We start from the raw sequence: 14,143 nt of genomic DNA, 5'->3' as shown, positions 1-14,143 counted from the left end.
TCGTTGGAGCAATGTTGGACCCCTGCTGAGTGACTCACATTTAACACACATGCCCTTAATTCCACTTGCCCCTTGAACCAAGAGTGCTGTCTTTGTTCAAACAGGTGCTCTATGTGGATAGTATAATCACTAATTAATCAAATGAGAATTTTCTTGGCAAAAATGGCAAAAAGTTTAAGAGTAGCTGAACATATCAGCACCCTTAAAACTAAGCTCCAGCCAAGTTGGAAGGATTCCTGCCGCTCTCAATATTGATTGGATCATGTTGAGCATTTAGTTTATTTTGTAAAATTAAAAAATATAGATTTTTTTCATAATGCATTTATTTTATATATATAACTATATAAACATTTATATAAACTCTGGTTAAAAACAAATACATTGGATACTGCTTACATTCCTGAGGATGTTTTAGCTTGCGCTCTGGTGTATTTACAGCTTTATACACTATTTAAAATAAGCTTGACAACAGGTACCAGACAAGCGTGTACACAACGACTCTTAAGGCACTGTCAATATACTGCATTTGTACAAGAACATCTGTAAAACGTACACGGTACTTTTTGCTCACAAAAATAAGGAAATGCCTATCGCAGTAAGACATTTGCAACAAAAAAAAAAACTGAAGTCTGCCAGCAGATGGCATCTGCAAATATAGATAGACATATATATTATCTTTTACAGAAAATAAGCTAGCCAAGAAACGAGGCACCTTTCAGCACTAAACCAGGGCATGTCCCCTCTCCGCTCCGCATTCAGGGTCGATAACACTGCATCACCACACTTTGATCAGGAATGACACATTCCTTTAACAGCAACACTGCCTCCAAACGACCACGCACAGTAAATACACAAACAAAATACGCACAATGCCACAATCCACGTGTGTACATTCAATATTGGTCATTCTCACAGAAAAAGAAAGCCATATACATTTCTCGTAATGGTCAATGTTGCAATACCCCATACAGAGTGAATTTTTTTTTATCAAATGGCATACATAGGATATATGTTTGCTTTTTTTTTTTAAAACACCTTGTTCACATTTAAGAGAAAATACAACACAGTTGTAGCTGAATAAGACCACCGTTTTGTTAAAACATCCTCCAGGGGGCAGGGGTGCTGGGGGATCAGGAGGAGGCGGAGACCCCCAGGGTAGGGGGGGTCCGGCGGTACGGAGCCTTGGTGTTGGTGACCGCCCCGTGCTTCTGCCTCAGGTGGAGCCTCAGCTGGCTCTTGTGTCTGAAGTGGAGGTCACATTTCTCACACTGCACACGGGAGGGGAGAGGGATTGTGTGTCAATTCAAAGAAAGGGATTGTAGTTCTTGTTTTACAGCCAGTAATTAACATGCATACAAAGAATATTAAAACAAACCTACAGACACTCATGGTCTTTTGGTCTGCTAGGAGCCCCAACAGGGGAATCAACAAACGGAAGCATTTGTTGTTCATGCATGGAAATACTATCTAGGAGTTGATCGATCGCACAAAACAAAGCAAACAACTTAGTTTCTCTGCAGCGTCTGGTCTGAGTCAGGTTCTCAGCGAGTATATTGCTTTAGGATTAGCCCTGGTTAGCACAGAGCTTGTCCCTATTGATAGCCAGTTGATTCACCGGGGGCAGAGAAGGGATTTGCTCTGAAGGGCTTCACCAGCTGACACACAGCATTACTGGGAGAGAGAGGAGCTCAGAGGGAGGCTTACATGGTAGGGTTTTTCGCCCGTGTGGATGCGCATGTGGCTCTTGAGTGTCTGGAGGTGGCGGAAGTGTGTGCCACAGATCACGCAGGGGTACGGCTTCTCCCCGGTGTGGATCAGTACGTGAGCGCGGAGATGGGCCACCTGGGGAGGATGGAAGTTCATACATATGTTTATTACCAAAATAAAAGTTTCCTGATAAAAAAATTGAAATCCTTTCTCAGATCGTTATATTGGGCTTATTAATAATATGAAAATAAAATAAATTAATTTCCAAAATAACGAATTGAAATAATTTGGTCAATGTCAACCGTAGACACCATGAAAGTGTCATTTAATGTGTAGGAGGGCAGAGGAAACCTAACCTGACTCTCGCCAAATGAATTTCGTTCCGCCTAGCTCCACTCATCCATCTGGGATCGCTCCATTGAAGAGGTGCTTTAGAAGGCTGGGCCTTATCAAAAATCCTTGCAAATGATTGGATAAACCACTTGTCCGTCATCTTTATTGACGTGCTACTTCAACCACTCACATCGAAACCATGCTTCCTCGATGCGAGCCGCCATTGTTGTCTGAATCAAAACAGTCGCTTCTCCACTACGTCACATCTATAAAAATCCCGCCCGGCGGTCCTGATTGGCTCTACCATTTTCTGATAGTCCCCAAATACCTCCCAACGGAAGCGATCCCAGATGGATGAGTGGAGCTAGGCGGAACGAAATTTATCTGGCGAGAGTCAGGTTAGAGGAAGCCAGGCAAAAAAACTGAATAAAGTTTGATAAAAAAAGATGCAAAGAACAGTTTCCTTTGGTTTTTGTTGTCATTGGACCATCGCTCTTTGTACTCACTTGTACGAAGCGTGAGCCGCAGGTCTCACACTTGTATGGCTTCTCTCCTGAGTGGATACGCGTGTGGGTCTTCAGGTTGGCCGGCCGGTTGAACTGCGCACCACAGATGTTGCAGTGGTACGGCTTGGCCCCTGCAGAAGGTCACATGAAACGCATGAAAAGTTAAACATTTGCATTGCATAAGTGGTAAAATGGTTGGCAAAATGTGTTTGTGTTTGTATTTTAATTTTAAAGCCAATATTACACACACACACCAAACCCACCCCCACCCACCCACAAACCCCGCTGAGTGTGGGAGGCCTTACCGGTGTGGACCGTCTTGTGGCTGGCCAGGTTGCCCTTGTAGCGGAAGGCTGCCTGGCAGCAGTCACATCTGTAGGGCTTGTCGCTGTGGTCCTGGAGCATGTGGCTCTTCAGGGAGTCTGCCTCGGTGAACTTGGAGTCACACTCATTGCAGAAGAACGTGTGGCTTTCTGAAAACAAAAAAGAAACCCATTGCTAGACAGTTAGTACCGTGATTATGCAAATATAGACCTGTGTGCACATTTTTCATACAAATTACGGTTTTGCAGACTTATACACACACTTTGATTTTGGGTGATTATGCCCTGAATTCTATAGAAATACCTTTCAAAAGTTTGTGACACGATCGTTATTCCCCATCTAATAATAACTGCTGCTAATTGGGTAATATACTCCAATTCAGATTAGGAATTGGTATGGGCCTCAATGGGTGAACCAAATAGGCCTATATACTTTTTACCGGCACCGATGAGATTTATATTTATATATTTTGACTTAAATATAACCTCGCACCCACAAGATAAATGGTTGTAGTCTTGAACCCTGCATGTAATCCTTTGACTACACTTTCCTGTAAAGCACACAGAAATCCTTAGAAATAAACATCAGTTTTCCAAAGGCTTTTCACAGACTCATTGATTTGTTATGCTGCTGCTTTTCAATGCAAAATAACTTGAAATAAAGTTCAAAGTAAGAGTGTCAGAGTGTCTTTGAAGCTCTCAGCAACACGTGGGGCCTTGGGACATGATTTAATGTTAATTGGGCACTTGTTACTATGGCCTTTACACATGTGTGACCTGTATACAGGTTTGTTTTTATCAAGCTTTAGTTGTTAGCACGTGCGTTAACGTACGATGCGGTCTGTATTCACGTAATTACGGTAACAGACTTAATCAACAGTGCAAATCGTTAAGCGTGCTTTCAAGGTTGTTCCATTTCCTCCTGAATACAGGGAGGCTGGGCAGTGGAAGAAGGCCTCACCAGAGCTGGAGTGGTAGTTCTCAGAGAGGACTTTGTTGGTGTCCTCACTGCTGTAGGAGCCAGGGGAGTAGGGCTCCATGTCCCCGCCCCGCTGGGGGCTGTCGTAACCACATGACGAGCATCTCAGGTGGCTGAAGGAGCAGAACAGAGACCGCCACACATTGCATTACATACCCCAGACACCGAGATTAATTTATATTGGGCCAACAGGCAGGGTCTCTGTTAACTTATTTCCAAAATTAACTGGGTCCATTTGTTATGCTGCTTTACTGACTAGGGCGCTCTTGAACAATAGATTTGAATCTCAAAGAGTGTATCTGATACGGACATGATGGTGAGCTGCGGCGGCGCATGTCAGCCCGGCAGCCTCACCTGATGTCCCGGCAGTTGCTGTCAGCGTGGCGAGCCATGGGCGACACGGGGAACCCCCGGTCCTCTGCCCCCGTCTCTCCGGCCGGCCCCTCGCCGCTCGTGTCCGACTGCCCGCTCTGGTAGTGGCTCGACGTCCCGAAGAACTCGCCGCCGCCGCCGCCGGAGGCCTCGGCCCCCCGCTCGCCGCCGTCGGCCGCCTGGTTCATGACGATGAAGCGGTACTTCTTCCAGTTGCGGGCCTTCGTGGCAGCGGCGTCCTCCCCACCCGCAGAGGGCCTCTTGAGGCTGAGGCTGGCGTTCCTGCTGCTGCTGGACTCGGTGGGGGAGTTGGGGTGGCCGTCTGAGCGCAGCGGGCTCTGGGGGCTGCAGATCACGCCCTTCCCGAAACCCGGGGTGGGCAGCGCCAGCGGGCACTGGACCGAGCCGGGCTCCTCCTTGGTCACCGCCGCGCTCCTCCTCAGGCTGGCCTCGCCGTGCTGGGTGGAGCTCGGCGTGGGCGGGGCAACAGGGACGTTGGTGCTGGGTGGCGGGGAGGGGCAGGGCGTCTGGGACGAGACCCCCTCTCTCGGGAGGCCGCTGAGGAGGCGCGCCTCCGCCTGCTGCTGCCGGCCCAGGACGGTGGCTGGGGGCGGCCCGGCGTAGACGTGGTAGGAGCCTGTGGTGTTGATGCCGCTGACCACGCTCGGGACGTACGTGGCGGTGGCCACGCCCTGCAGGGGGGACACCGTGTGGCTGGACCGCAGGTTGGTCTCCCTCTCGCCGAGGGGCCGCAGTGCCCAGACCTCCTCCTTGGACAGACTGCCAGAGCCGCCCGGCCCGCTGTCAAACTGCATCTTCAGACAATTCCTCGGTTTCCTGGAGACACATTTTATATAAATACAATTATAAATTTGAGTTTTGTTTATTTACATCAAGTGGTGTATGAGCGTCATGGCGAGCTCCATTACCTGGACTCAATGAACCTCTGGCAGGTGTCCACTACATGCTCCATCTGGAGGTAGAGGGCTGTGCTCATGGTGGCCTCCACCAGGTCCTCATTCAGGTTGATGCTGGACGTGTACATGAAGTCAAGCAGGATGGAGAAGCCTGTGGGGTCCACTTTGCTGTCCAAGGTGACCACACTGAGGTCAGCCTTCTCAGGGTCCATGAAGATCGAGTAGAAGAGCCCACTAAGAGCACAAGACAGAAAGGAGATTAGACACAACATTAGGAATCTTCAACTGTGCTGTAATCAACTTAGCATGATTTCCCAGAGACCACCATTTTAGTTTTATTTCCTCAAGTATGCAGCTGATTCATACCGTGGCGCTTTGACAGTTAACTTTGAGTCGTTGAATATAACAACATAATTATTACAAATAACATCTGATAACAACTATGAGGATGTGATAGAGCACACCTGCATGCCACCAGGATGGTTTTGTGTGTGCTGAAGCGCTGTCCGTCCACCTGGATGGTGACGTCTGTCAGGATGTTGCGGCTGCGGAGGCGGTTGAGGTTGAGCAGGACGTCCCCTGCATGCCGCGTGAACTGTATGCAGCCATCAGGTGTGGTGGCCATGCCGTCACAATCTGGATAAGAATGGTACGAGTGGAACAGTGGAAATGTTATTAAAACACCATCCTACAAGCCACATTGGCCTTACTTGGCACAAAAGCTTAAGCAAAACATGGGAACATATTTAATTGTGATTATACAGTTATGAATACACTTTTTGTTTTTTTAATAGCGTTCAGAACGTGTTATGAACGCATGTGACCGATAGAGGTCGCTGATGTAAAGGTAAAACGGCAGTGGAGCGGAACACTCAAAAAAACTTTATTTTTCTGGGCAGGATATCAAAAAGAAAACGCCAACACCAACATAGTAGCTTTGTTATCCGAGTTTAGTTTTTAAAAAGCAAATCGCGTTTGCTAACCATTTTCTCAGGGCGCCCACAGCTGCACAACTCAAACGATAACATGTTTTCCTGCGAAGGGAAAACTAGACGTTGCTTTGAACTTGAGAATCCGCGTGTGTACATTATTATACATTATTATAAGGCTGGTAATGATCGGGCTGTCAGTGTCCAGAGATCACTCGATCGAGCGGATCTGCGGCTCTCTGCCCGGTGTTGTTCTAACCAGTATGCCACCAGTGTGTTTCGCATTGAGCACATTCCGTCCCGGAGCAGAGATCTGTAGCCAGTCGACCCGCAGGTTTCCTGTTCCGCGATTCGAGCACAGCACACCTTATTTACCCTTTAGCGTTCAACGCTACTGACACACGAGAGTAACACGTTATTTATATCTGAAATGTAAACTATGAGCCAGATTGGTGAGATCTTGTTTCCTTCTAGGACTCATGCTGTATTTTTACGCGTGGCCTTCACTTACACACTAGAAGTTTAGCATTAGCAGATGAGCAGGCTACTGTAACAAGCACCTAACATTACACTAGTCTGGCTCTGCAACGCGGGGAAACGTGATAATAGTTCAGTAATAAATCGACTATGCAAACATACGGAAATTAAATCAATACTGGAAATAGGATGTGCATGCCAATTAAAGGCAATCCGTATAATAATCTGCCCGGATAAAATATTGCGCGGCAGTGCAAGACATGAGGAACTCCGTCCTGTAAATAGATCCTTAACATATGGCTTTGAAGAGTACACTGCAGATAAAATAAATATGTGTTAAACTTCCCTAGCACGTCCTCACTCAGAAGTACAACGTTAGACATCCTAGGGTTAAACATCCAAATATACACTCAAGTTCAGAAGTTAAATTATACCATCTCAAATGAACCTATATTCATGAACAGATTGAATATTTCAAATGTTTATAATCTAGCCCAAGAGCTATCAACGCAGCCAAATGCGCATCTGCAAGTTCATAAGTCTCCTGACATAGGGTAATACTGAGAAAAATAGAAAAAAAGTCACCTTGTAAAAGGTTCCTCGAAACTTTGTGCATCACCAGTTCTGAGAATCCAGTTCTAAGAAACACGAAGGTTCAATTCTCGGAATTTCAGCAGAAGACCGTTCCATTCCCAGAGAAGGGGGAGTCACTTTTTTTCTTTGTGGCATTTCATGAAGAATAAGAAGAATACATATTGATGAATGCATGTAAATTATTATACGATTAAGCTAATGTCGCATTGTATATTTAATGTGAATATGAAGGTAACAATTGTTATGTTCATAGAGTCAAAGAGTATTGGACTCCCCCTTAGATGGAACGAGCCAAATGCAAGGTCATCTGATCCCAAAGTAGAGCTTACGAGGTACTCTAGGAGTATATGTATATTACCTTACTATGAGAAAATGTGTGTTGAGGCAAATCGATCTTATTTATGTTTTTCACTGGCTCTCTTTTTATTAAGAATTCCCTTGATTCTTTCTTGATTTTTTTTCCACTCCGTTTCATGCTATGGATTAGCAGGGTTTTCCCGGGATATATGTGTATTTGATTTGTTTATTATGGGAAGTTTCGGACGCAGTCTGCATCATAGCTGTGATTTTTGGTGTTTTCTCGTATTCTCCGTGGATGCATTTTGCTCTGGCTCATGGAATCTTTATAAGCAAGTAATCATAGAAAATGCATTTGTGTTTTAGTAAAACAATCGACGCTTGTTCGCTCTGAACACTATCAAGACCAGGACTAGATGTTAAACTTTTTGCTAGGGCGCTATTACATTTTTCGAGATGTTAAGCTTCTCTTTCGTGGGCAGAGGATCAAAAAGAAAATGACATTGTCTCCCAATTTACACCGAACTAAACAGTTGGTGGTTGGAGATAATTTAATTTAAAAACACCCCTTCTCTGCAGCCTGCTCTTGCAGAAGACACAGCCCATGACACAGGCCATGTCTTTAAGAGACTGGACAACAAAGTTGACATTGTTTGGCATCCATCTAATAATATTAAATGTTAGCAGTCAGCCAACACAGAGGGGCATTCGAGGCGAACTATACAAACTAAAGCAACCGTTCTGGTGGAGATAAGTCAAACTCCTTGGTACAGACCTTTGCAAATGAAAACATCTGCTTCACAAGTCCAGTTTGACAGGTTTAAATAACAGCAGTGCAGGTGGCCATGGCAACTAAAAGGTCTATTCGTAGTTCCTCCTGCTTTACTCTTATTTTCTCTCCACATGTGGTTTTGTTCATCTCCTAAGTAACTCCACCAAACAAGACTTGATGCATAATGATCCAATTATATCGGAAAAGCACAATTATGGCTGATTAACAGCACTATTTGAAACGGCTTAGCGTTGATGTGGCCATGTTTTTTTATTATCTCGCTGGTATTTTCCACTGAGAGAGAGAAAGCCATTTTGTTACTGTGAAGGCAGAGGTCGATTGTTGTTGTCTTTTAATCTTTATATTTCTGTACCGGAACCTGACATATCAAACCTAGCGTATTTGCCAATCCTCCTAACTAATGAATTAAACGTTAATTAGCCCCAGACAAGTTACCGGTAAACCCAGAGATCAGCATTTTAAAGACACAAACATATTTACACAAAGATGGTCCATTTTATTGAGTTTGCAGAGACTTTATGTAAATTAGAAAGGTCAATGTTAAGATGTATTATTCTTAATTAATACCAGGGTTTCTGAGAATCTCTATCTAAAAAAAACGTTGTTTACTGTGTACCACAAATTACATGTACATAAGTCAATAATTGATAATTACCATATTAAACAGAAACATCTAAAGTCTTCAAGGCATTATGGGCCCTGGAGTATTGAAAACTAAGACCAACACTCTTCTTTTGATTTGAGTGTTTTGTATTTAGCTATGTGTTTCTGTGTCATATTCCACCTCCCCCTCTCATGAACTGGCCTGACCTATAAGTCCATGCGCATGCAAATGTCAACATGCCTTTCCTAAAACATGACCCAGGCACATGGTCACCTGACAGGGTTCAGAGGTAACGCAATTCAAGAAGAACCTCGGCGACAAACACAAGCCCTGATCCGAGCTGATAAAACAAAGTGAGAAGGACTTTTTTAGTCAGTGAGTGAGTATATGTACTATTAAAGTTTACCCATAGTACTTGTACAAAGGTATAACTTAATAAGGATCCCCAACTGATCTAGACGGAGGTCATATCCTTTACTTGGCCCCACTTCATTGGATCGACCCATAATACACTCTTGAAATCAGTGTGGGCACAAAGAAGTGCATTGATGGACTAAAGCATGTGATATCGGTTCTGTTGGTGGACATCGCACAACAACACGTCAGGACAAACCTCTGGGGTTGTTCCCCTATCACACCAACTGCAGCAGTCGGTGTGATAATTGTGGTGGACAATTGCTGGGCTACCTCTGTCCTGCTGCATACTGGGCAAAAGCTAAGGGCCCTGTAATCCGCTACCAGTGAAATAACCATAAACATAGGAATAATCTACACTGCAACAGACCTTGAGGCTATGATAAATAGCCACTAAAAGTTGACATAAGCATAATAATGTCAACCCAACTCTTTGAACTGTTTCACCTGTATCATAGCAGAGCACTAGCATGCAAAAAGGGTTAGCTTTTTCAAGCACCTTTACTCAACAATCTGGTTTGAGGTTAATAAACAATTATATACCTAGTATTATTTTACTAGGACTTGCTACTTTAACATACAATATGATCAAATATGAATAATGACATATCTAATGATTACATTGAGCTTGAACTTGATACTAACAGGTCTCTCTGCCTCTTGTTAATATGTTACACATGGAAAAGTACCAGAGGGCCTTTCGACACCTCTGTGAGTTCTTGGCTGTGTTTTGTTCTTAACACAGTGTAGGGAAACTACCAGTGCCCCAAGAGACCAGGAGACCAGTGTGTGTGTGTGTGTGTGTGTGTGTGTGTGTGTGTGTGTGTGTGTGTGTGTGTGTGTGTGTGTGTGTGTGTGTGTGTGTGTGTGCATTCTTATCTGTGTGTGTGTGTGTGTGTGTGTGTGTGTGTGTGTGTGTGTGTGTGTGTGTGTGTGTGTGTGTGTGTGTGAGAGAGAGATAGTGGCTCATTATTTTGTATTATGTATTATTTTATAATACAATATAATATATAAAAAATATACATATATATATAAAATATATACGAAACAATATAAAAAAATTACATTATATTGTTATATAATACCTGCATTAAAACATTAGAAACAAAATAATATATATATATTTGTGACTCAAAGACATTTGAATAAATAATATATATATTTTATAACATAAAAAATAAAAATAAAATAAATAAACAACGCAAGCAAGTGAAAGATATCAATAATACGATGGTCGGGGGAAGGTTTCTCAGAAATCACTTGCTCCCCAAATGCTTCGAGAAGGAAGCATGAATAACAACTATTGGGTGATAGTTAAAGTGATAAAGTGATTAATTCAGCAATAATAGAAATTCACTATTAGCACTAATGCTGGTCTCGCTGGACTGGTCGTATTTGAACTGAAAAATTGGACACACCTTACAATTTTGCCACTGTATTGGTAGTGTAGTGGCTGTATGTGTGACATGTGCAAGTGCAATACATCTCGAGTTTCACTGGGATCAGCTGACCCCTGACTGGAACTATGAATGAAGCAATGCCTTATACCTTTGGTTTTCATTTTCTGTGTATATGTGTGTATGTGTGTTTGTGTGTTTGTGTGTGTGTGTGTGTGTGTGTGTGTGTGTGTGTGTGTGTGTGTGTGTGTGTGTGTTTGTCTGTATGTGTGTGTGTGTGTGTGTGTGTGTGTGTGTGTTAAAAGTTAAGCATGTATTTATAATAATCATCATGATCAACAACAAACGGTTTCATAGAGGCGAAGCAGCAGCTGCGTGGCTGCAAGGTCTTCATCCGCGTCAGTGCTGCACTAGACTCATAAATCAGACTTTAGTTGATATCCAAAGTCACCTGACACAACCTCGGGGTTCATTCCATTATGACTGTGAACTCTTAATTCTCAAGTTCCCAGTAGGAAATTAGTACTGGAATGTCCCAGAAGTCAGAAGTACCTCAGACCCTGACGTCAAGGCCCAAGATGGATGCTCCACCCATCAAAACAAAGTGGAAGCTCGCACTTAAGTCTTATCAGAGTTGACCTTGCTCCAGTACACCAAGTCAAAAAACAATATGGGTTTGCTCTAGTCTAGAGCAAACCCATATTGCTTTTTGACTTGTACTGGAGCGTGGTCCACTCTGGTGTGGCGTCATTCTCAGCTCTGACATATGACTTACGATTTTAATGGAATGTAGCCTCAGATTGGGTAAAAGGGGTGTTTCACTTTAATTTGCTTCATATATTCTCGACCAATCATTTTTCTGGAGATGGGGATCTGTAAGCGCGGGATTTGCAAACACAAACTCAGCCTTCAGTAGTGAACCGTAAAAAAGTATCTGTAAAGGTTTCAAATACACAGTGTGTAGACAGGCCACTGTAGAAAGCTCCTTCTGAGAGCTTCATCCACTAGCGCAAATAATTTTTCTTCAGTAGAATAGCAGTTCTTGGTTCTATAACCCAGATTTTATAATCCAAGTGATGCTAGATGGATACGAGAGTAGTGATTAGTCTATCTTCTCTATGTGATAGGGGTGCCGCCTGTTTACAATGTGTGGTTTGAAACGTGAGCCCTTTGCATACTATGTGCCGTTCATTTGTCTTTGTTTAGTGTGAATTGTTCAGTGGAAGTTCAGTTTTATAACCCAACCCAGCCAGGGCCAACCAGGGCCAAACCGGTTTAGGTAAGAGTGAATAATTCAAAGGAAAATAATACAGATTTGTTTTTGCTTTCTTTCTTTCTTTTATCATTTCAAAAGAAGAAGTACAGAAGAAATCAGACAAGCCAAAACATTGAGGTGACCCCATGGTTATCTCTCAAGCTCTTCCCAGAGAAAGATGGGTCTGGGCGACGAAAAAGAAAAGATATCCACTCCAGGTCACCGCTTTGGTTCAGCGAGAAGCACTGGCACGGCTAGGTGGGTAACCGGAGCTGGATGTAAACAAGCGTCTGTGTCTCGCTACGGGGTGACGGGGACTTGTGAAGAGGGCGGTACCTCACACCAGACCCATGGACTCAACCTATTTGGGCAGCAGCCATGTAACGAGAGGAGAGGGGAGGGGAGCAGAGAGGCAGGAGGGAGGGGGAGAGCAGCAAGGTTGTTTCGCTTGTCTTGGACTGCGCGTTTGACAACCATTGCCAAGACGGGGGTTTCCATGACTACCCGTTGACCACTGTCTGGATCAGTTAGCAGCGAGGTGCTGTTGCGTGACGAGCAGACAGGCAGGAGGAAACCTAATAAGAGCTGGTTGTGTAGAGGCTGAGGCAGGTGTTGAAGAGCCAGGGAGGACATCAGTACACCGTTGATTACTGCATGTCCCGCTGTGAGTTACTTATGACAGAGTTCGAGGTGGTACAATAAACGTTTTTCACCCAGCCCAAAGGCCATGTTGGTAAACCGGGGGAAGGAAACCTAGAAACCTTGGAAACCATGACTACGTGATGCACTATTTTTACCATTTGGAATACGTTTCTGTTGCATTGTCATGGTTTCCCCAGAGATTCTAGAAGGTCTCCCCACCCAACTAACCAGTATGAACACTAGGTGAATGAGGTCTTATAGGCCGCCCTTTAGGCTTTAGCCTAACACCAACTCCGCCAGATACACACGCACACACACACACACAACATTAGACATTTGCATGCATAGCTTATGTTACTTTCATGTACATATGCATGCATTGATCTATGCGCTTTGAAGATTGTAACATTTAATATAAATGCAACAGCTGTTTGTCTGAACCTGAACCCGAAGCGACCTTCTCCACAGAGCCAGAGGCTTCGGGTTCACATGTGGTGTAGGAGAGAGCTGGGGGGGTACAAGTGAAAGGAAAGATCACATTCCATTGCTAACACAAACATGGACTGGAATCCATAATCTTTAGCCTACCTCTGTTTTAGTGTTGAAGAAACAAATCCTCTGTCAAAGATATCAAAGCTGCTTTGAATGTCAACGTGTTTTTATAGTTAGAATTATTTGCCGAAGAAGAAAAGCAAAAAAATCTAAAAACAATAACTTTTTTTGTTTGCTTAAATGTAATAGACCCATTAAAAGACAATCAAAACCACAAACCACCAGGCTTATCACGTTTGAGCACATAAACAAGAGCGATTGATATTATCAGGGTATGGTGATGACATTTTTCCATTTTTCAAAATAAATGGATGTGATCAGGGGAGCAGTAGACTCAAAATGGTCGGCTCTACATACACAGCTCAAGTCATTACCACAAAAACCTAATTATTTTTTATCGCCACTATAAAGTCTGTTGCGTGGCATTAAAACAAATAATATTCCTGACTATTTTAACTCTATTCTCTGCCTAGGCTTGAATAAGTTTAAGACACTTTAGTACCATTAGAGTGAAAACACATTACTTATATTAAAATAGAACAACTGCCTACGCGCTTTAGTTATTAAAATGTAGTGAACTAGGTTTTTCTTCTTTGTCAGTTGAGGAGTGACGTGGAGAGCAGCACAGAACACACGTCTCTAGAAATGTCCGTGGTTTCCTTGGGAACCATAGTCACTTGCATTACTGTGGACAGTGGGTTGTGCAACAACTTAGAAAAAACACAAACTCAGACAAATTTCATTTCCTTTTCATTACCAACCGTCAGAGAAATGGTTCATTGAGCTTCATTGCCTAAGTGGCGTCAATAGCCTTTCCCAGGAAAGTCTTTATGTCACGAGTTTAAAAATGTTTTCAACAGTTCCTTTAATGGAGTAGTGATCACTTTTAATATTTGCAAAAATATATTATTTGCCAACAATAAATTGTATTTGCTAATGACGGACGATATAGAATCTGGGTGGGTTCTGACCCTGGCCATCATATCCGAGCACCCTCAGGTCAGGTGGTTCAGCCGTTTTATTCAAAGCAACATTTCTGAGAGCAAAGGATC

General features: G+C 43.5%; 1 protein-coding gene across 3 annotated transcripts; it reads right to left on the bottom strand.

Annotated features, from left to right (window-relative positions):
- Nucleotides 1-312: 312 nt before the first annotated feature.
- bcl6ab (BCL6A transcription repressor b) lies at nt 313-7,164 on the bottom strand. 3 transcript variants are annotated; one of them, XM_084481014.1, is made up of 9 exons: nt 7,129-7,164; nt 5,602-5,773; nt 5,150-5,371; nt 4,203-5,057; nt 3,831-3,961; nt 2,852-3,019; nt 2,547-2,677; nt 1,705-1,842; nt 313-1,268 (listed from the first exon to the last, which is right to left on the bottom strand). In XM_084481014.1, the coding sequence occupies exons 1-9, from the start codon at nt 7,157-7,159 to the stop codon at nt 1,131-1,133; spliced, it is 1,986 nt and encodes a 661-aa protein (XP_084337140.1). In that variant the 5' UTR covers nt 7,160-7,164; the 3' UTR covers nt 313-1,130. The 3 variants fall into 3 exon arrangements, with proteins under 3 accessions (XP_084337140.1, XP_084337141.1, XP_084337142.1); XM_084481015.1 differs by lacking the exon at nt 7,129-7,164 and adding an exon at nt 6,121-7,027; XM_084481016.1 differs by lacking the exon at nt 7,129-7,164 and adding an exon at nt 6,978-7,027.
- Nucleotides 7,165-14,143: the final 6,979 nt, after the last annotated feature.

This window comes from Micromesistius poutassou (genome assembly GCF_964030765.1).
Source record: "Micromesistius poutassou genome assembly, chromosome: 16".
Taxonomy (NCBI): Eukaryota; Metazoa; Chordata; class Actinopteri; order Gadiformes; family Gadidae; genus Micromesistius; species Micromesistius poutassou.
Note: the sequence above shows the minus strand (reverse complement) of the source record. Positions and strands in the feature narration are given on the sequence as shown.